The sequence below is a fragment of the Narcine bancroftii genome, chromosome 1, assembly GCF_036971445.1.
Source record: "Narcine bancroftii isolate sNarBan1 chromosome 1, sNarBan1.hap1, whole genome shotgun sequence".
Lineage (NCBI taxonomy): Eukaryota > Metazoa > Chordata > Chondrichthyes > Torpediniformes > Narcinidae > Narcine > Narcine bancroftii.
The window spans coordinates 379,963,402-379,985,151 of record NC_091469.1 but is presented as its reverse complement, the minus strand read 5'-3'; the positions used below and the strand labels follow the sequence as shown (position 1 = coordinate 379,985,151).

The window sequence follows — 21,750 nt, the reverse complement described above, 5'->3', positions numbered from 1 at the left end:
AGATGGCCCATATCCCTCAAAACTTAACCATCCAACTTTTTTTTTAAAAAAGGTTTCAATGATACCTGTCTCAACCAATTCTTCTGGCAACCTGTTGGATACACTCACCACCCTCTGTGTGTAAAAAAATCCCTCAGGTTCTTATTAAATCTCTTCCCAAACCCCACCTCAACTTAAACCAATGTCCTCTGGTTATCAATTCACCTTCTCTGGGCAAAAAACTGTGCGTACATCAGTTTGTGTGTGTTTTTTTTAAAAAAGACATACAGCACGGTAACAGGCTGGTTTGGGCCACAAGCCCATGCTGCCCAAATACACCCAATTAATCTACAACCCCTGGTATATTTCAAACAGTGAGAGGAAACTGGAGCTCCCAGATGAAACACACACAGACATGGGGAGAACATACAAACTCCTTACAGACAGTACAGGATTCGGACCCCAGTCCCATTCGCTGGCGCTGTAATGGTGTTGCACTAACTGTTGCACCAACCATGCTGTCCCAGTTGATCTGGGATTAATATTCAAAAAGACTACAAAGCAGATAGAAGCCATCAGATGTATTTGTCTCAGTTTAATCCACTGTCTCATTTTCACTGTTTCCTCTAAGCATGACTATTTAACTGCTGTCTTTAGCTATTCTGGTTCAAGAGAAGAACGTAATTCGGCTGTTTCAGGGTATTGTCAGAGAGTTCTACTCAGCAATGCATTCTGGGCTAGCCCCATTTGCCTGCATTTGATCCATATCCTTCTAAACCCTTCCTATCCCTATTTAGTCTTGGAAGCAATGTGGTTTCCAATTTCAATCAGTAGTGTAGGGCCCAGAAACATATTGTGGTCAATTTTGCAAATTAAGAAGGGTAGTGATATTATGATGAGCTCCACACACAAAATAAACTGTGCATAGCAATGGCAGTATTAAACTCAACAGAATGATGCACATGGGAGAGCAAAATATACATCACAATTGCACCAGATGCTGAGATAACTTAACATTGACCAATGCTGAAAAAGGACAAAATAATTGAATATAGTGTTGCTATGCAAAAATTGTCATTAGAAACAACTGTAGTGATGCCCATTAGGTCAATCAAGTGCATTGTCCTAGGTGAGGAATGCCAGAGGTACACTCCAAAGAATGGGGATATTGCATTTCCATTCAATGTATTTGCATAACTAACATCAGCCATCATTCAGTAAACAAGGAGGTATGTGCTAACATCAGAAGTAAAAACACAATGCTGGAGAAACTTAGCAGGTCAAACTGTGTGCAAAGACAAAGAGACACAATCTGTCACTTCAAGCTGATGATGGTAGTTTTACTACTAACATCAGAAATAATGCGCATTGATTTTACCGCACCAACTCAATTTTCAAATATAATGCAATGATGACAATATTTGGTGTACTGAGCGATCCCTGAGAAATTAAGTGTTATTTTGAATTACTAACCCGATGTGCAATTCGTCACATTTGGATTCCCACAAATCAGTGAACACAAGGATAATGTATGAATTGGACATTCAACATGTCATTCCAAGGCAGGGGAGAGTTTCATCATAATAACTGATCTGCAGCCTGAACAGTAGGACTGGAGTCAAAGTTAATACTGTCTTTGGTAGCTAATACTTCGATCATACGTCTAACTTTACTCTGAGTGAAGAGTGACGAGAGAAAGTTGGGATTTTTATTCTTAAAAGTATGTCCAGGGTAAATTTGCAGAAAGATGGGACAAGGAACTGAATGCCTAAATTGGGTATTTAAATCTTACAACCACATGACTCAATGAGCACATCTCCAACTGAGCCATGTTGATGCTTCAATATGGACATCACATTAAAGGTGCTCACCATTGCAGTTCCAGATGCAGTTGATGCTTTGTAAGATAGTTTTAAATCTCTTAGCATAATGCCGCATTGGGCATATCCAAAATTGAAACATGAAAATGGAAACAACCTAACCTATCTTTTTTGTTTTGAGTTCCATGCCTTTCATTACTCTTGCTCAGTGTGGAAAATTTTCACCTCAGACATCTCAAGAATGATACCAAGCAGTCTAAACAAAATTTATCTGTTACCTCCCAAGATCAAAAAATGACAGAAAACTAAAAATAGGCAGTAGCTCACCCAGGACAAGGTCTTCCAGGCCAGATCATCGGAGATCTCCTCCTTCTTCAAAAACTTGGCTTCTCCTCTACTGAAATCAGCTTGGCCCTCAGCTGCATATCCTACATTACCAGCATATCTGCCCTGGCCCTCTCCATCCTCCCGTGCAATAAGGACAGCGTTCCGCTTGTCCTCACCCATCACCCCACTTGCCTCTGCAGCCAACATATCATACTCCATCATTTCTGCCAGCTCTTCCATTATCCCACTACCAGACACATCTTCCCCACTGCTCCCTCGGCAGGGACGGCTCCTTCAGTGACCCCCTCGCTCACTCCTCCTTTTCCACCAATCGCCCCTTGGCACCTACCCCCTGTGACTGCAGTAAGTGCTACATTTGTGCCAGCACCTCCCCACCTCCCCTCACAGTCCTTCCAAGTGAAGCCACAATTGACTTGCAAATTTGCAGGGGTCATCTACTGCATATCTTGACTTACCTTGAAAAATAGTTTTTCCCAGAGAGTAGTGAATGTTTGGAATTCTCTAACCAGGGAAGTGGTTGAGGCTGCCTCATTAAACATTTTTAAAATTCAGTTAGATAAATTTTTACATGATAGAGGAATTAGGGGATATGGGGAGAAGGCAGGTAGGTGGAGTTAGTTCATAAATTAGATCAGCCATGATCGTATTGAATGGCGGAGCAGGCTCGATGGGCCATTTTTGGCCTACTCCTGTTCCTACTTCCTATGTTCCTATCCAGTGCTCCTGTTGTAGTTGCCTCTATATTGGAGAAACTGGGCACAGGCTGGGAGATAGGTTGCCCACCCATTTCAATTCCCCATCCCATTCCCTTGCCAGCATGTTTATCCAAGGTCTAATGCACTGCCAGACTGAGATCACCCACAAATTGGAGGAACACCACCCTCCAACCAGATGACATTAACATCGACTTCTCCGGTTTCAGTTACCCCTCCCTCCTCCCTCCTTCTTCTTGCTGTTTCTTTTTCTTTCCTTTTCTCTCTGCCTCCTTTCCTCCAGCTCTGGATTTGGAGCCATCCCGTCCCCCAATCAATTATCGCCTTTCCTCTCCTGTCCTCCTATCCATGTCCAACTATCAACTTTTGTCTGTTAGTCCATGCTTCTCCCCCAACTTTTAATTCAGCTGCTTTTTATTCATACTTTGAAGATGGGCTCAGGCCTGAAATGTGGGTTACATATCTTTACCTTCTATGGACGCTGTGGGATCTGCTGACTTCATCCAGCATTTCTGTGTTTTTATTATAATCACAGTGTCTACAGATTTTTATTCTAATAGAAGCAACTCGTTTTGTGGGACTTACCTACTTATCCTCCTCTCCCCAAATACATTCACTCCTTTACAAACATAATAGACAAGCCAGAATATGAAGAAATGCTCAAATAAATTCATGGCCTTGATCCATGCAGCACTGCTTGATCGACAATCTTGCATGTGCAGGTGTCATTCAAGAGAACTAGTTGTAATCTATCATCTTCGAAAGCAGATATTACTGCTCTGTGGGAAAGGAAGCCTCGAATGATACATGGAATTATCATCTCAACTGCGTGCACAAAATTCTCTGCTCCTCTCCTTGGGTATTAAATCGGTTCCTGTCAAAGTTATGATAATGAAAATGTGGCCAAAGCATTCACCCCATCAGAGCCACACCTCTTCTCTCTCCTCTCTTCCAGATGAGGATTCAAGGGTGTGAAATCATGCACCACCAGATTCAACAGCAGTTCTATTTCCCACTGCTATCAGGCTTCTGAACAAACCCCACACTAGTAAAATAATTCTGCACTTGCTTCATTCAAACTGATCTCCCTCTTTATCTCTACTCTCTGCAGAGTGTTTTATTCTGCTATAGTAATGCACAGATAGGCTTGGTGGAGAGCATACAAAACAATCCTTTCCACCCACCTCAGCATTGGTGCCATAAATGTAGACTCAAACTTGAAAATATTACTTACATTGAGTCCAACTGCCTGAACCTATACTTGCTCACATTTGTTCCAGGTTGAAAAGGATTATGGAAATATTAAAGAGTGTGGATGGTTTTAAAGATCATAAAAATTACAGCTGGAAATAAGGAGCATGAAACCTTTCATTCTGGAAACAATTCTAGATAAGAGTGCTTGACAGTTGTATGGCATGACAAAAGTAGCAGATGAAACACTTTTTCCCTGAACCAACTGATGCTTTAAATATTTTGTAATCATTAAAATTACATAATGCTCTTTGCATTCAAGTTATGTGCGTGAAAGGAAAAGGAGAGAAGAAATGAAACTAGTGTGACTCAAGTGTCTGTCAAATTGTTAAAGATAATGTTGTTCTCCTTTGCGTGACAATTCTCTTTCCCAGGAAGTCCAAACCTATTGAATTATGGTTGCACGCTATCTTTCAAACTGCTTGGCGATGCAAATGATTTTATGCCTCAATCCCAAAGTAGGACTCAAACCCAGACCCTCTGACTTTGCTCAGTTAATGCCATGCATGCATTTCCTGGAGATGAATTAGGTGGAGGATAAACTAAGGATCAAACTGGGTTAAAAGTGATAAATCTCTCCTGGTGGAACGACGCTTTATACTATATCCCTATTCACATGAGGGGGCTTTGCCATAAATTTCACTTTGGTGGCATACCTTGACCTTTGGCATTGATTGGACAAAAATAAAACAAGGATAATATTCAATTTATTTCACCTTAAAATTTAAAACCAATCATCTGTACAAATCATTACAAGAACATTAACTCAATTTTATTGATATCTCGAAGCACCTTCCTCCAACTGGAGACAGCATTTGTTTTTATTGATCTCTCAATCAGAGACTTTTTGTAACATTTTCAACTCAGTAACTGCTAAATTAATGGAAAATCATTTTTAAATTGTTAAAAGATACAGACTATTACTGGGGAATGATTTTACAGTACACATCATTGATGTCGACCATTGGAAGCAGCTTGTTATTCCCGAGAAAAATCACAAAATTCAGCAGACACTGTGGTTGGAGTAAAAAAGTACAAAATGCTAGAGAAGATCAGCAGATAAAAGATATGCAGAAAAGTGAAAATACATAACCAACTGATGAACAGTTCAAGCCCGAAACGTTGGTTCTGTATTTCTACCTTTGCTATAGAACAGGGGTGTCAAACTCAAATTCACGGAGGGCCAAAATTAAAAACTTGGACTAAGTCGAGGGCTGAACTAAATATTTATTGAAAATTTTCAACAACATCTGCATGTTTTCTCTTCTTTCAACATATGCAATGTTAAACTTTTTCTTATTAAAATAAATATTTAATAATAGTTTTGGATAAACTCTTTCCAGAAGCATTAACAAATGAGAAATAAAATATTCAATAAATAATATTTCTCTACAGAGGATTTATCAAATGTTGCTAGTGTGCTGTCGAATAGTAAAATCTGAGGGCTATTGAGAATGTGGGAAAATAACATGATTCCTGAAACAATCATATGGGTGACTGATTGTGGGCATGAACTCTAGCAGGGTTATTTGCCATGCCCTTTTTCCATTGGTACAGATATCCTTTGATTTACACACTTTTCAAGTTTTATGTCTAATGAGCTTGTATCCAGGTGCAGGACCATTTTTAATTATTTATCACTGTGACATGAAACTATTGGAAGATCGTTTTATCCTGAGATTAAAGTTCATAATCCTTACTCAGGCCTGTGTGCGGGAGGGCGGGGTTTGCGGGCGATCGGGTTGGACAACGACAGTGCGGGGGCATCGGCTCTCGCTGCAGGGAGGCATCTCGGCGGATCAGCGGCCCCGTCACCGTGAGTCGCGGGTCGGCCTGTGGCAGGGAGGGGGAGTGGGCAACGGTCCTGGTGAGGTCAGGCCCCCCCTGAGTTTCTGCCGGACCCCCTTTGACCTGCTGAGTTTCTCCCGGAGCCCCCTTGACCTGCTGAGTTTCTCCCGGACCCCCCTTGACCTGCTGAGTTTCTCCCGGACCCCCCTTGACCTGCTGAGTTTCTCCCGGACCCCCTCCTCTTGACCTTATGAGTTTCTCCCAGACCCCTCCCCCTTGACCTGCTGAGTTTCTCTCGGACCCCCCTTTGACCTGCTGTGTTTCTCCCGGATCCTCCTTTGACCTGCTGAGTTTCTCGCGGACCCCCCTTGACTTGCTGAGTTTCTCCCGGACCTCCCTTGACCTGCTGAGTTTCTCCTGGACCCCCCTTGACCTGCTGAGTTTCTCCCGGACCCCCTTTTCTTTCCTTGCCGGTGTCTCAGGACCTTTCCAGGGCAGTCTCCACGCTCAGGTCCATGCTGGGATCCCGGTCAGCGGTGGAGGAGAAGGTGAGCGCGGCTAATCCTGATCCAGCCCACGCCACTCCCGAGATTGGCGGGGGGTTCCACCCTACCTGCCCGACCAGCCTCGCTCTCCACGTGTACTCCAGGCACACGCCGCTGGTCCGGTGGGAAGGCGCAGGGCGGCTGGCGGCCGGTGCCCCCATCGCCCGGCGGGGAGCCCCAATCTTCCCTCCGGCGTCCCCACTCCATCTGCAGCTCCAAGAAACGCTGTGCCACTGGGGTTCCGGGCGCTGGGAAGCGGCCTTGGCTTCCCCTGACACCGGCCAGGCCGCGCTGCGGTGTTTCTCTCTCTCTCTCTCTCTCACCCTGGGACACAGTGGTTACTGTGCATGCGCTATACTGGTGCGGCGGCCAGCGGGCATCCTCTAATACATTTTTGATATGATCTTGCGGGCCAAATATAATTATATCATGGGCCAAATTTGGCCCGCGGGCCAGAGTTTGACATGTGTGCTATAGAAGGACGCTGACCTGCTGAGCTTCTCCAGTATTTTGTGCTTTTTAAATGATTCCCTACTCTACTGTAGATGATCGATTCACACCTATAACATTTTGATAAGATTCAAAAAAGTGGCAAAAACAAAGAGTTCTTTATTTATTGTGGACGTGGATTGAAGATCCTGTTTGACAAGGAAGGGACCACATTACCAGAGATGTTCAAATTTAAAGCACTGCAGCATGGGCTTTCGGAAATGTCGATGCTCCAACGTACTTCCTGTGCCATGCCCAAGACAGCTGAAGTAGTTTTTAAAGTTAAACAAGAAAGTCCACAGATGTGGGGGTTAAATTCAATACAGAAACTCAGCAGGTCATGCAGCATCTATAGGAAGTAAAGGGTAACCAATGTTTCAGTCTTGAGCCCTTTGTCAGGTAGTTTTTAAATGACAAGAAAGATAAAAGCTCAGCCACATTAATCTATCAGTTTGACAGGGAAGCAGCCAATCAAGAGTTCTATTAGTTTAAGATTTCAGGCCATTTAAGAAGTTAGAAAATATTGACTGGCACTTAAAAAGTACCATTTATACTTGTGTAATTGTCAATCTCTCCCCCCAACCCCCTCCCATTTTTTGGCCCAAAAATCGCATGGTTTTTGTACGACTCGCATTAAGGTTGATCCTCAACTTTTGGCCTCAGTTGCCTGCCCATCTGAGCTCCCAATATCCCAATATGAACCCTTGCCTCAAAACCAGCCCATTCAAGCTCCAGACACCCTGACCGTGGATCCTCACCCTGGTCACATGCCCACCAGAATTCCCGACGCCCCAGCCACAGACTCTCTCAAAGGCCCCGCCCGCCCGTCCATCTGAGCTCCCAACATCCCGACCGCAGAACTTCACTTTGGCCTCCCACCCATCTGAGCTCCAAACACCCTGACCATTGACCGTCACCTCAGCTGCCCCAGCCATCTAAGCTCTCAACGCAGTCTTACTAACCAGTCCTGGCCATCCCGACACCTTGAATAACGCAAGTACTTTCCATGGTCAAAAGTGCAACCCATGTAAAAGTTGACCCCCCCCCCCCAAATTTGACACAAAAAAATTGGTCCAAATAAAAAAAACTCGACTTTTACACAAGTATATACAGTATTTATAAAAACACCAAGAGGAGAGGGAGGAGGAAAACTGATTTTTGTTGAGATTAAATTAACCAATATTTGCTGGAATATTATGTCTCAGATTATAAAATTTGGTACAAAAATCATAAGTGGATTTGCATGTTGGGATTTCATCTTGCACTGTCATCTCCTGGAAATATCAACTCTTAATACTCTCTGCACAAGTGCTGTCCGGCCAGATAAGTATTTCCTCCCATCAGGCCACAAGAATATGGAGTTGAATTTGGCTATTTGAATCATGACTTATGTTGCTTTTATTGTTTCCTTTCAATTTCTACCTTTTTCCTTCAAGTCAACTAGCAACTAATCTTCAATAATTGCTTACAATCCATCTTAAAGTTAATTTGCAATGTTAGGTTACTTTAAATCACAAGGCAGATTGACTTCAAAAATAACATACTGATACAGTAAAAGAAAAACTCACTTGTCCAGGCTTACAGCAACTTACTCCTTGAATTTCCAGATAGTTGAAAGTGAGTTCCAACTGCAACACAAGAGGAGTAAAGGAAAATAGAAATTACATTTCAACGCTTGAGGATATTTTAATATTTAAATTGTGGGCACATGACACATCCACGGATTTCAAAATTCAGAAATATTCTATTCGTTTATATGCAAAAGACAAGGTATTTCAAGACATTGCATTGTATCAACCCCACAGTGAAAACAACTTCTGATTCTATGTTATTTTAGCATGTCTACCAGTCTCTCCATAAACTAAGGATTATCAAGAATTACCTCATTTGGAATGATAGGGGAAGAAAAAAAAACTCAGAACTCATAAAATAACAATATATTTCAATAATATTTCTAAGCACACTGTAACTGAAAAAACCACAAAATTTTGCATTTTTATTACTAACTAGATCAATACAAGAATAGAAAATTCAGACACATTTAAAAAACACACATTAACATCCCCGACTTCAAGCACCCATGACGTTCCTCAAACCATTGTTCAGTTTTGAGTTCTCTTCTGCCTATCATGTTCAATTTTAACGACTGCACAAAAGGAACCTATGCCTTCTAAGATCTTGAATTTTCTTCTTAAGCCTCGACCTCCGTTCCTCGCTTGAAGGGGTTCCTTAAAATCTACAACTTTGACCATGCTTCTCGTCATCATGACTTATATACCTTTCGTGATATTAATGTTGTTTAATGACACAACTGGAAGCACTTTTCTATTTTAAGCAGCATTTAACTCTATGCTATTGTTATTGATGATTATGACAATAAAACGTAAGGTACTGATGAACGGAATAATGACCAAGGTAATGATGTCAACTCCTCTATGCGTTTTCCAAACAGTGGCACAGAATCTATCACAACTACTTTATCAAGAAAGAGGCCCAAATTTGGTATCTCATCTGGTGGAGAACTGAACATTGCCTAGATGTCTGCATGCAAGTCTCTGGAATGAGCCCTAGGTGACACAGAGCCGACACCTGACCAAAATCTAGGTTAAATCAGTCATTCACAGCCTTTTTTGGGCTGTGACCCCAAAGATTATGGGTGCTCTTCCCTGTGAAAGAAGTTTAGTTGGCTTTTTCATACTTCTATCGATCCATGAAAAACACAAAAAAAAATTATTTCAGTCTGTGGCTTCCCAGATGAATGCTGTGTGTCCCAGGGGAACATATGGTTTAAATGTACAATGTGCACTGGTATGGATCCTTCTAATCGATTGGATGAAATCCTGACAATGTACAAAACAAAATATTGCAATTTTCTCTGGGACAAAAGATAGATTCACACTTGGAAAAGAAGAATAAAAAACACACACACAGTTGCAAGTCCCAAGATCTCAAAAAGGATGCAAATAGTTTTTAATTTTTTTTGGCTCAATCTGCAGGTGGAGCATTTGACAAAATAGAATGTTTTCCGTTAAAAGAAGCATTTCCATCGAGATAGTTGATACCTTTATTGTCATGTAATAGAACAGATCATGTAACATTACACAAAACTGCATTTTACCTGCCGTAAGGCAGACAAGGAGTTGCCACTGGTGTTGCCCGGCACCCCTTACAGTAAGAGAGAGAGAAGCAAAGGAGAGTCCCTTCAGAGTCACTGAGTGCCTGTTTTTGCCTCCAGCGCTCCCATAGCCTCAAACTCCTGTTTGATTAATCAGCAACCAGAGTTCCAGGACCAAACATCTGACACCCTCAGGAAGCCTTCAGCACCCAACACCCTTCTTGCCCTTGGCGCTCTCTCAAATCCAGGCTCCAATACCTGGTTCCCATGAGTCAGCCACCAGCAGCCCGCAGCCCAAAGTGGTTCCCTGATCAGCAGTGGCCCACAGCCTGTGTGGATCCCTGAGCCACTGGGACGTACCTGAGATGAGGGGCATGTGGCAAGGGGTAAAGTCTACAATGGATCGCAAGTCAACCTTGTGAGTTAAAGACAAAGACGCCTCCTTTCTGGACAGACTGAACATCTTCTATGAACAGATTGATGAGAAGAACAGGATGATGCCAATGAAAGCTCCATGTTCCCTTGATGAATGCACCCCCTGCATAGCTGTGGCAGAGTTGAGGAGAACCCTATCCAAGGTGAACCAACACAAGGCAGCAGGACCAGAGAACATATCTGGTCGGGTACTGAGGACTACACAGACCAATTCACGGAGGTCTTCATGACGTCTTCAACACCTCACTGTAGCTGTCCATTGTTACTGCAGAGTTCAAGACAGCCACTATCATCCTGGTGCCCAAAAGGCCAACAATAATAGTCCTCAAAGATTACTATGTTGTGGCACTGACCTCCATCATTATGAAATGCTTTGAGTGCCTGGTGATGGAACCCATCAAGACACGCCTCCCAGAGACACTGGACCCATTTCAATTCGTCTATAGAAGAAACTGCTATAGCCTTGTCCCTTTTCTCCGTCCTGACCCACCTGAAGAACAAAGCTCATAAGTCAGGCTTAGATATGTTTGTTATGTTAATTGACTTCTGCTCTGCGTTTAATACAATCATTCCTCAGAGGATGGTGGAGAAGCTGTCTTCACTGAGAATCAACACTCCTCTCTGTAATTGGGTCCTGGACTTCGTAACAGTCGGTTTGGGTTAATAGCAGAACGTTGAGCACTGTCACTCTGAGCACTGGCGCAACTCAAGTCTGTGTGCTCAGCCCGCTCCTGTTAATGCTACTGACCCACGATTGCATCATCAGCTCCAGCAGGTTGATCAAGCTTACAGATGATACAACTGTAGTTGGCCTCATCAGCAACAATGATGAGTCATGATACAGAGAAGAGGAGGAAAATCTTGTGAAATGGTGCAAGAGTCTCAATGTGGACAAGATGAAGGCAATGATCATAGACTTCAGGAGGACCAGGAATGACCACCCTCCACTAAACATCAACAACACTGTAACAGAAAGAATCGAGAGCACCAAGTTCCTTGGAGTTCACTTAACTAGTGACCTATTGTGGACATTGAACATCTCCTCATTTGTCAGGAATTCTCAACAGTGACTGCACTTCCTGAGAAACATGAAGACAATTGTGGATCTTGTCATGTTCAATGAGACGGGTAAAATTAGCAATCTTGTAGTTAGGGATCCTCTTGGAAAGTATAATTCAGTTTCTCAAACAAATGGAGGAAAGGGATCAGTGCTATAATGGGGGGGGGGGGGGGGAAATGGGTATGATAGTAACAAATAATAGTGTGGACAGTAAAGAGGGGGATAAGCAGAAAGTAAGATGTGGAAAATCTCTGAAATGCATTTACTTCAATGCTAGGAGCATTGTAAGGTGGACAAGCTGAAGGTGTGGATAGAAACTTGGCAGTATGACGTGGTGGCGATTAGTGAATGGTGATTGCAGGAGGGATGTGACTGGCAGTTAAATATTCCGGGATTTCGCTGCTTTAGGGTGTGACAGAATTGGAGGGGTAAGGGAGGGGGGGTGGGGGTGACATTACTTGTCAAGGAAAATATTACAGCAGTGCTGATGCATGATAGTTTGGAGGGCTCTTCAAGGGAAGCTGTGTGGGTGGAATTAAAAAATAGAAAAGGTGAGGTTACAATTATATGGGTGTATTATAGACCACCTAGTGGGGAGCGAGAACTAGAGGAGCTAATGTGTAAGGAAATAGCTGAGATGTACAATAAGCACAGAGTTATGTTAGTTGGGATTTTAATTTTCCTAATATAGATTGGGAGACGCATTCAGTGAAAGGGCTGATGGCTTAGAATTTGTAAAATGGATGCAGGATAGGTTTTTGCGGCAATATGTTGAGGTACCCACTAGAGTGGGGGCAGTGTTGGACCTACTTTTGGGGAATGAAATAGGGCAGGTGATGGAGGTGTGTGTTGGGGAGTACTTTGGATCCAGTGATCATGGTAACATTAGTTTCAACATAATTATGGAAAGGGATAGGTCTGGTCCGATGATGAAGGTTTTTGAGTGGGGGAAAGCTAGATTTGATGAAATGAGAAGGGATATGCAGGGAGTGGTTTAGGCTGATTTGCTTTTTGGGAAGGAGGTAGAGGAGAATTGGAGGGCATTTAAAAGTGAGGTTTTGAGGGTGCAGAATCTTTATGTTCCTGTTAGGATAAAAGGCAGGGTCAAATATTCAAGAGAGCCGTGGTTTTCAAGAGAGATTAGGAAGTTGGTTCGAGATAAAAGGGAGGCCTACATTAAATGCAGGAAGCAAGGTATGGACGAGATGCTTGGAAGATACATGGATTGCAGAAAGAAGCTTAAGAAGGAAATTAGGAAAGTGAAAAGAAGGTACGAGGTGACTATAGTGAACAGGGTGAACGTAAATCCAAAGGGTTTTTACAAATATGTGAATAACAAAAGGAGAGTGAAGGATAGAATTGATCCACTAGAGCACACATCTCAAACTCAGGCCCGCGGGCCAAACTTGGCCCGTGATATAATTATATTTGGCCCGCAAGATCATATCAAATATGTATTAGAGCTGGCCCGCTGGCTGCCGCGCCAGTATAGCGCATGCACAGCTAATACTACAAATCCCAGAATGCTTTGCAAATGCGTTGGCGCCGGCCCGTCAGCCCGCTAATCGCCCCCACCTCCTCTCTTTACTTTCATTAGCATCTGTGACCTGTCGCCCAACTCACGTGTAATAAACCCCTTACGAAAAATGGCCAAACGAAAGACAGAAAGCAGGACCTTTCAAGACAGGTGGGAGGCAAACTATATGTTCATCATTTTGAAAAACAAACCTGTTTGTCATTGAAGCAAGTTGTTATTTTTTTGACTTGTTGGCTTGTGAAAAAAAATACATTTAAAAGGAGCTTAAAGGCTATAGAGAAATATTATTTATTGACTATTTTATTTCTCATTTGTTAATGCTTCTTCTGGAAAGAGTTTAACCAAAACTATTATTAAACATTTATTTTAATAAGAAAAAGTTTAACATTACATATGTTGAAAGAAGAGAGAACATGCAGATGTTGTTGAAAATTTTCAATAAATATTTAGTTTGGCCCACAACTTAGTCCAAGTTTTTAATTTTGGCCCTCTTGTGAATTTGAGTTTGACACCCCTGCACTAGAGAATCGGAGTGGACAAATATGTGAGAAGCCAAATGAGATGGGGGAGGTATTCAATGAATCCTTCTCATCGGTATTCACTAGGGAAAAAAGATATGGAATTGTGTAGGATAAGTGAGGCAAAAGGTGTGATGCCATGGGATTGGCGTGTTGCAAACATGATTCCTCTGTTTAAAAAAGGCTTCAGGTGTAGGCCCAGCAATTTGTGGCCAGTAAGTTTGACGTCGGTGGTGGGTAAACTAATGGAAAATATTCTTAGAGATAATATGTATGTCTAGAGGGGCAGGAATTGATCAGGGACACCCAACATGGGTTTGTGAGGGGAAGGTCATGTTTGACAAATCTTGAACTTTTTGAGGAAGTGATCAGAAAGGTTGATGAAGGTAGAGCAGTAGATGTCGTCTAAATGGATTTCAGTAAAGCTTTCGATAAGGTTCCACATGGAAGGTTGGTGAGGAAGGTTCAGGCACAAGGGATTAATGTTGAGATAATCAGATGGGTTCAACAGTGGCTAAAAGATAGGCACCAGAGATGGAGGCCAGTGATGAGCGGTGTGCGTCAGGGATCGGTGTTGGGTCCCTTGTTGTTCGCCATTTACATTAATGATTTGGATGATGGAGTGGTAAATTGGGTGAGTAAGTATGCAGATGATAAAAAATAGGGGGAGTTGTGGATAGTGAGGATGGTTTTCGGGGACTGCAGAAGGATTTGGACTGCTTTGAAGAGTGGGCTGAAAGGTGGCAGATGAGTTTAATGTAGATAAGTGTGAAAGTGCTTCATTTTGGGAAGAATAATCAAAATAGGGCATATACAGTGAAGGGGAGGGCATTGAGGAATGCAGGGGAACAGAGAGATCTCGGAATAACGGTTCATCGTTCTTTGAAAGTGGATTCTCATGTAGATAGGGTGGTGAAGAAGGCTTTTGGTATGCTGGCCTTTATAAATCATAGGATAGAATATAGGAGCTGGGAGGTGATGTTGAAACTGTTCAGGGTATTGGCGAGGTCAAGTTTGAAATATTGTGTGCAGTTCTGGTCTCCAAATTATAGGAAGGATATCAATAAGGTGGAGAGGGTGCAGAGAAGATTTATTAGAATGTTGCCTGGATTGCAGAATCTAGAATACGGAGAAAGACTGAGTAGACTGGGTCTTTATTCATTGGAGCATAGAAGGTTGAGGGGGGATTTGATAGATGTATATAAAATTATGAGGGGAATAGATAGAGTAGATGTAAATAGGCTCTTCCCCTTGAGGGTAGGAGAGATTGGAACGAGGAGGTCATAAGTTGAGGGCTTGGGGGCAAACTTTAGAATTAACACAAGAGGAAGTTTCTTCACTTAGAGAGTGGTGGCTGAGTGGAATGACCTTCCAGAAGATGTGGTTGCAGCAAGGTCAATTTTGTCATTTAAGAGGAGGTTGGATGAGTACATGGATGTAAGGGTGTTGGAGGGTTATGGGCAGGGAGCAGGAAGGTGGAACTTGTGGAGTTCACTTAAATCGGTGAGGACTAGAAAGGTCAATATGGCCTTTTTCCATACTGTAATTGTTATATGGTTACAATAGGTCAGTCTAAAACAAGTGTGTTATGCTAAGACAAGGGAAACTTCAAGGGGGTGAGGGAGGAAATGGCTGGGGTTGTATTTTTGCAATCAGATGACAATAAACAAAACATTCCCAAAAAAGCAGAACCAAATCGAAACCAATAAAAAAAATGATGCAGGCTCCTTTGAAAACATGTCATCTTGACTAAATTGATAAACTTTTAACTAACAGCCACCATCATGTCACGAACCAGTGCATCTGATAAATGATGACCACTGAACAATGTAGGTCTCACCCCTTTCTGAATCTCAAGAGCAAAACTATCTACAGACATCTTTTATAAACACACTAACTCCCCGAGTTATTTGACTACTCTTCTTCCCCCGTGAGGATTCAATTCCTTTCTCTCTGTTCCTCCATCTAGACCGCATCTGCTCCCAGAAGGATGTCTTCCATTCCAGGACATCTGGAGGTCCTCTTTCTACAGAAAACATGGCTTCCCCTTTCCTGCCATCAATTCAACCCTCAGTCACATTTCCGGCCATCAGTTCTGGCCCTTCCACCCCCACCCCCCAACCAAGACATAACAAGGTTTACCTTGTTCTTTCCCATCACCCCACCAGCCTCTGCAATTTATGTCCCACCATGAGACACATTTTCCCCTCTCCACTTTCTGTAGGGATCGCTCCCTTAACAACATTCTTGTCCAATCATGCCCACAAATCATGCCCTTTGTACCTACCCCTGTGACTGCAAGAAGTTCTTAAGTTGCACCCACACTTCCTGCTTCACCACCATTTAGAGCTCCAAACAGTTCTTCCAAATGAAGCAACACCTCACCTGTGAATATGCAGGGGTTATCTACTGCATCCAGTGCTCCTGATGTGGCCTCCTCTACATCAAAGAGACTGGACGCGGATGCCCACATTTTCTCTGTCTGCTGTAACAGCAAGGATCTCCCAGTGGCTAATCACTGATTGATTATACACTCTATTGCCACCTTACGTATGGCCAAATGGAAGCTACCCATAAATTGGAAGACTAACAATTTATAGATGGCCTCGACTTCTCCAACCCCCTCCCCAAATCTTTCTCTTTCCCTTACCCCCGTCTCCCTTAATCTAGCTCCCACCTTTTCCTCCCTTCAATCAGGCAGCTATCCTTCTTTGTCCTCTGCCCTCCTCTGTATAGCTTTTTTTTTCCAACTCTACCACCTTAGTCTGTTCTCTTCCCCCTTCACCTTCCTCCCTCCTCTCTTTCTCCCCCCAATCCCCACCTTACTATTAAGGCATCTCCTTGATTTTCCACCTTCTTAACAAAGGGCTCAGACCTGAAACATCAATTGTCTTTTACTTCCTCTGGATGCTGCACGACCTGCTGCATTTCTCCTGCAATTTCTGTACTCCACTGATCAGTAGTCCACACATTTCATTTTAAATTATTTTTTTTTAAATATGCACCATGCAAGGGTTATTCGTATTGGCAGATAGAATGGTATTGGTTTTTAATCTTTTTAAAATGATTGCCAAAAATCCACTGCATTTTCTGATTATTGTGGGAGAGGGCAGAGATTTGATTTAATGTTTCCATAATATTTGAACTTGAAAAATCGGAATTTGGTTGAGTGACAAGTAAAACCAATTCAGGAAATGTTACTTCCTGCATAAGATAATTACTGGGACTATCTGAATAACACAATGCTCACATTTTCATTTTTCACCAATACAGAAAAATCCCCAAGGATTTCTTTCAAATCAAAGATGTCAATGCCTTTAGTAGTCAGATTAATGTAGGAAATTCAAAAATTATATTAAATACATCTGCATTATATATATTCAAGGTACCATGTAATTATTTTACTCTCAACAGATTGTCATTCACTGATAACTATATGTCATTTCTGTGTGGGGGAAAACCCTATCATTTCTGTTTTACTGCCATCTTTAATCATTAAAAATAACTGCTCAATTAAGCAACCAAACCTTATTAAGCAAATCAATTCTGGAGAGTCTCCTTAATTATTACTTTTATTTTTAAAAGCACCCGAAAAGAAAATGGTTATAAAGTTCCAAATGAGGTCTTCAAGATTTAATTGACATCCATCTAATTATGGATGATTGCCATATTTGATTCAGAAACTGGTAACGTGAGGAACCAGCACAAGATTATCACCAAGAGATTTTGGTAAACCAAGACAGTATAACTTCATGTCACAACTAGACTCTGAGAATTGGAGTAACAATTTGAAAAGGTGCATTTGGAAGAATGCTGGACACTGTAGAAGTAGTTCTGACCAGGTTGCACGAGCTCAGGCTGCAGGATATGGCAGCTCCAGTGAGACAGGAACCTGACCTCGAATCCAGGTAGTGTGGAGTCCGTATAATCTCCCAATGAATCATGGGTTTCCAGGGTGCAGCAGCTTTAAGAATCATAGGCAGGCGACTTAGGCTTGCTCATGAGCAAGCATGAGAATTTGAGAGCTGGCATGGACTCAATGGGCTGCATGGCCTCCTTTGATGCGAGGCAACATGAAAACATAAAAACTTGAACAGCCATCTCCAACACATTTGTTCCTGTCCAAAACAGCTCCTCCAACCTTTATAATCATTGTATGAATCTTTAGCCAGTTTGATGAATATTCAGTTGGAAAAAAAATCCAAATGATTGGCAAATTGTGCACAGCAGTGAAACAAAAAAGACAAATAAAGTGGTAAGTAGTAGTTTAATTTTTACTTCCTTAATAATTAAAATTTTCAACAATGAGGGTCAATGGTTTGTTAAGGTTCGATACACTCCTGGATCAAAGACTTATTAATGCCTTTAGGCTTATGTGCAAAAGGCACATTTCATGAGCAGGATTTTGCTCCAAAAAATGTGCCAAATATGGAAAGACAAAGAATTTAAAAAGTAAGTCAAGAGTGGGCACCATCAGTGGTTTGCAATCAAATTGATATTTTTTTCTTACACTGAAACAAGCCCGAACACATTCTGGCAAGTCTGCTGGGTAACAAGCTCGTATCTGGAGGATTAGTCATGCAAACCACTAACATTGCAGAGATTCCAGAAGAGCAGGACACATTGCTCATTCCAATATGAAGTTGGTGTCCATATTTGTAACTTAATATAGAAGTGCTGTAGTATCACCTTAATTCCTATCAGTAATTCTCGCATGCCATGATAGTGAAGTAAATCAATTTCCTGACAATTATTTTGAAAGCAAATCCTGTGTACCCTGCAGTTTGAGTAAGGACTGTAACCCCCCCACATTAGATTATGGCTTTGTAAATCAGCATGAAACTGCAGATGTGGCCACAATAACAACAATCAAAATACATTTAGATAGATTTATGTATTGGAGGGGAGAAGTCAGAATATGGACTCAACACATGTAAATGTGATTAGCCTAGAATGGCAAATTATCCAGCATGGACTAGTTGGGCTGAAGGGCCTGTTCTGTGCTGTGTGACTTCATACAATTATCCCCCTTCCTTGCCTAAATATTCTTCTTATCTCAAAGGATTTTGAACAATATTACACAACAAAGTATGCTGTCATTCTAACATTGGTGAGAAATGGAAAAGACATCAAACAATGAGTTTGTCTTTGCTCTACAAAAGGTCCTTACAGAGAAAGAAATAGAAGAATGAAACATGATTGTATATCATTGTTTGCTTACAATCACAGTTCATAGTTTTAAGAATCTCCTTTCAATCCAAATGCAAGAGCAACTATTATTTTGGCTTTTTCAACTCAACACGCTTGCAGAGTTTTTAAATTATTGTTGCAAATATCTCAAAATTACCTTCTTTAAATTTTTGAAATTTAGACATGCAGCATTGTAACCAATCAATTTGACTCTACGAGTCCGTGTCACCCAATTTACACCCCATTAACCTACACCTTGGTACATTTTTGAAGGCTGGGAAGAAACCGGAGACCCCAGAGAAAACCCATGCAGAAACAGGGAGAATGTACAAACTCCCTTCAGACAGCACGGGATTCGAAACCAGGTCTGGTCCCGATCGCTGGCGCTGTAAAAGCAATGCGCTAACTGCTATGCCAACCATGCTGTAATTCTTGTTATTTAATCTGGATATGGCATCCAATACCGAAATATATTAAAATTGGTTTCGTGTATTTTCTTCTTTCTTTGGCTTGGCTTCGCGGACGAAGATTTATGGAGGGGGTAAAAAAAAGTCCACGTCAGCTGCAGGCTCGTTTGTGGCTGACAAGTCCGATGCAGGACAGGCAGACACGGTTGCAGCAGCTGCAGGGGAAAATTGGTTGGTTGGGGTTGGGTGTTGGGTTTTTCCTCCTTTGCCTTTTGTCAGTGAGGTAGGCTCTGCGGTCTTCTTCAAAGGATGTTGCTGCCCGCCGAACTGTGAGGCGCCAAGATGCACGGTTTGAGGCGATATCAGCCCACTGGCGGTGGTCAATGTGGCAGGCACCAAGAGATTTCTTTAGGCAGTCCTTGTACCTTTTCTTTGGTGCACCTCTGTCACGGTGGCCAGTGGAGAGCGCGCCATATAACACGATCTTGGGAAGGCGATGGTCCTCCATTCTGAAGACGTGACCCACCCAGCGCAGCTGGATCTTCAGCAGCTTGGACTCTATGCTGTCGACCTCTGCCATGTCGAGTACTTCGACGTTAGGGATGAAAGCGCTCCAATGGATGTTGAGGATGGAGCAGAGACAACGCTGGTGGAAGCGTTCTAGGAGCCGTAGGTGATGCCAGTAGAGGACCCATGAATCGGAGCCGAACAGGAGTGTGGGTATGACAACGGCTCTGTATACGCTAATCTTTGTGAGGTTTTTCAGTTGGTTGTTTTTCCAGACTCTTTTGTGTAGTCTTCCAAAGGCGCTATTTGCCTTGGCGAGTCTGTTGTCTATCTCGTTGTCGATCCTTGCATTTGATGAAATGGTGCAGCTGAGATAGGTAAACTGGTTGACCGTTTTGAGTTTTGTGTGCCCGATGGAGATGTGGGGGGGCTGGTAGTCATGGTGGGGAGCTGGCTGATTGAGGACCTCAGTTTTCTTCCAGGCCAAACATTTTGGCAGTTTCCGCAAAACAGGACGTCAAGCGCTGAAGAGCTGGCTCTGAATGGGCAACTAAAGCGGCATCGTCTGCAAAGAGTAGTTCACGGACAAGTTGCTCTTGTGTCTTGGTGTGAGCTTGCAGGCACCTCAGATTGAAGAGACTGCCATCCGTGTGGTACCCCGGAGGTAAACAGCGTCTTCATTTTTTTTTTTTTTTTTTTTTTTCACACCATAAATCACATTAGCCATGATATACACTATTTCTTTTTCACACATATACAGTGACTTTTGCGTCTTCATTGTTGAGGTCTTTCATGGCTTGGTTCAGCATCATGCTGAAGAAGATTGAAAAGAGGGTTGGTGCGAGAAAGCAGCCTTGCTTCACGCCATTGTGAATGGAGAAGGGTTCAGAGAGCTCATTGCTGTATCTGACCCGACCTTATTGGTTTTTGTGCAGTTGGATAACCATGTTGAGGAATTTGGGGGGCATCCGAGGCACTCTAGTATTTGCCAAAGCATTTTCCTGCTCACGGTGTCGAAGGCTTTGGTGAGGTCAACAAAGGTGATGTAGAGTCCTTTGTTTTGTTCTCTGCACTTTTCTTGGAGCTGTCTGAGGGCAAAGACCATGTCAGTAGTTCCTTTGCTTGCGCAAAAGCCGCACTGTGATTCTGGGAGAACATTCTCGGCAACACTAGGTATTATTCTATTTAGGAGAATCCTAGCGAAGATTTTGCCTGCAATGGAGAGCAGCGTGATTCCCCTGTAGTTTGAGCAGTCTGATTTCTCGCATTTGTTTTTGTACAGGGTGATGATGATGGCATCACGAAGGTCCTTAGGCAGTTTTCCTTGGTCCCAGCAAAGCTTCAAAAGCTCATGCAGTTTGGCATGCAGAGATTTGCCGCCAGCCTTCCAGACCTCTGGGGGGATTCCATCCATACCTGCTGCTTTGCCACTTCCCGGGTGAGGACCTCATCCAGCTCTGGCCTTAGGGCCTGTTGAGGGAGCTGGTGCAGGGTGGAATCTTGGACTGAGCGGTTGGCACTGAAAAGAGATTGGAAGTGTTCTGACCATCGGTTGAGGATGGAGATCTTGTTGCTGAGGAGGACTTTGCCGTCTGAGCTGCGCAGCAGGCTTTGGACTTGGGGTGAGGGGCCATACACAGCCTTTAGAGCCTCGTAAAAACCCCTGAAGTCGCCAGTGTCCGTGCTGAGCTGGGTTCATTTGGTGAGGCTAGTCCACGACTCATTTTGGATCTCCCGGAGTTTGCGCTGAAGATGGCTGCATGCGCGACAGAAGGCTTGTTTCTTCTCTGGCCAGGACGGCTTTGTAAGGTGAGCCTGGTGGGCAGCTCGCTTCTTTGCCAGCAGCTCCTGGATTTCCTGGCTGTTTTCGTCGAACCAGTCCTTGTTTTTCCTGGAGGAGAAGCCCAGTACCTCTTCAGTGGATTGCAGTATGGTAGTCTTCAGCTGATCCCAGAGGGTTTCAGGGGACGAGTCCGTGAGGCGGATTGCATCCTCGAGCTTTGCCTGGAAGTTTCCTCTCACTTTGTCTGACTGCAGGTTTCCAACAT

At 42.9% G+C, this 21,750-nt stretch overlaps 1 protein-coding gene across 7 annotated transcripts in view; it reads right to left on the bottom strand.

The window, feature by feature from the left end:
- The window catches only part of LOC138751311 (F-actin-uncapping protein LRRC16A-like), a 378,511-nt gene that overhangs the window by 272,696 nt on the left and 84,065 nt on the right, over nucleotides 1–21,750 (bottom strand). For all 7 annotated transcript variants that reach the window (XM_069913446.1, XM_069913453.1, XM_069913448.1 and 4 more), the window contains one exon: nucleotides 8,502–8,561. In XM_069913446.1, the coding sequence (XP_069769547.1) occupies nucleotides 8,502–8,561 (60 nt within the window). The remainder of the gene's footprint in view (nucleotides 1–8,501; nucleotides 8,562–21,750) is intronic.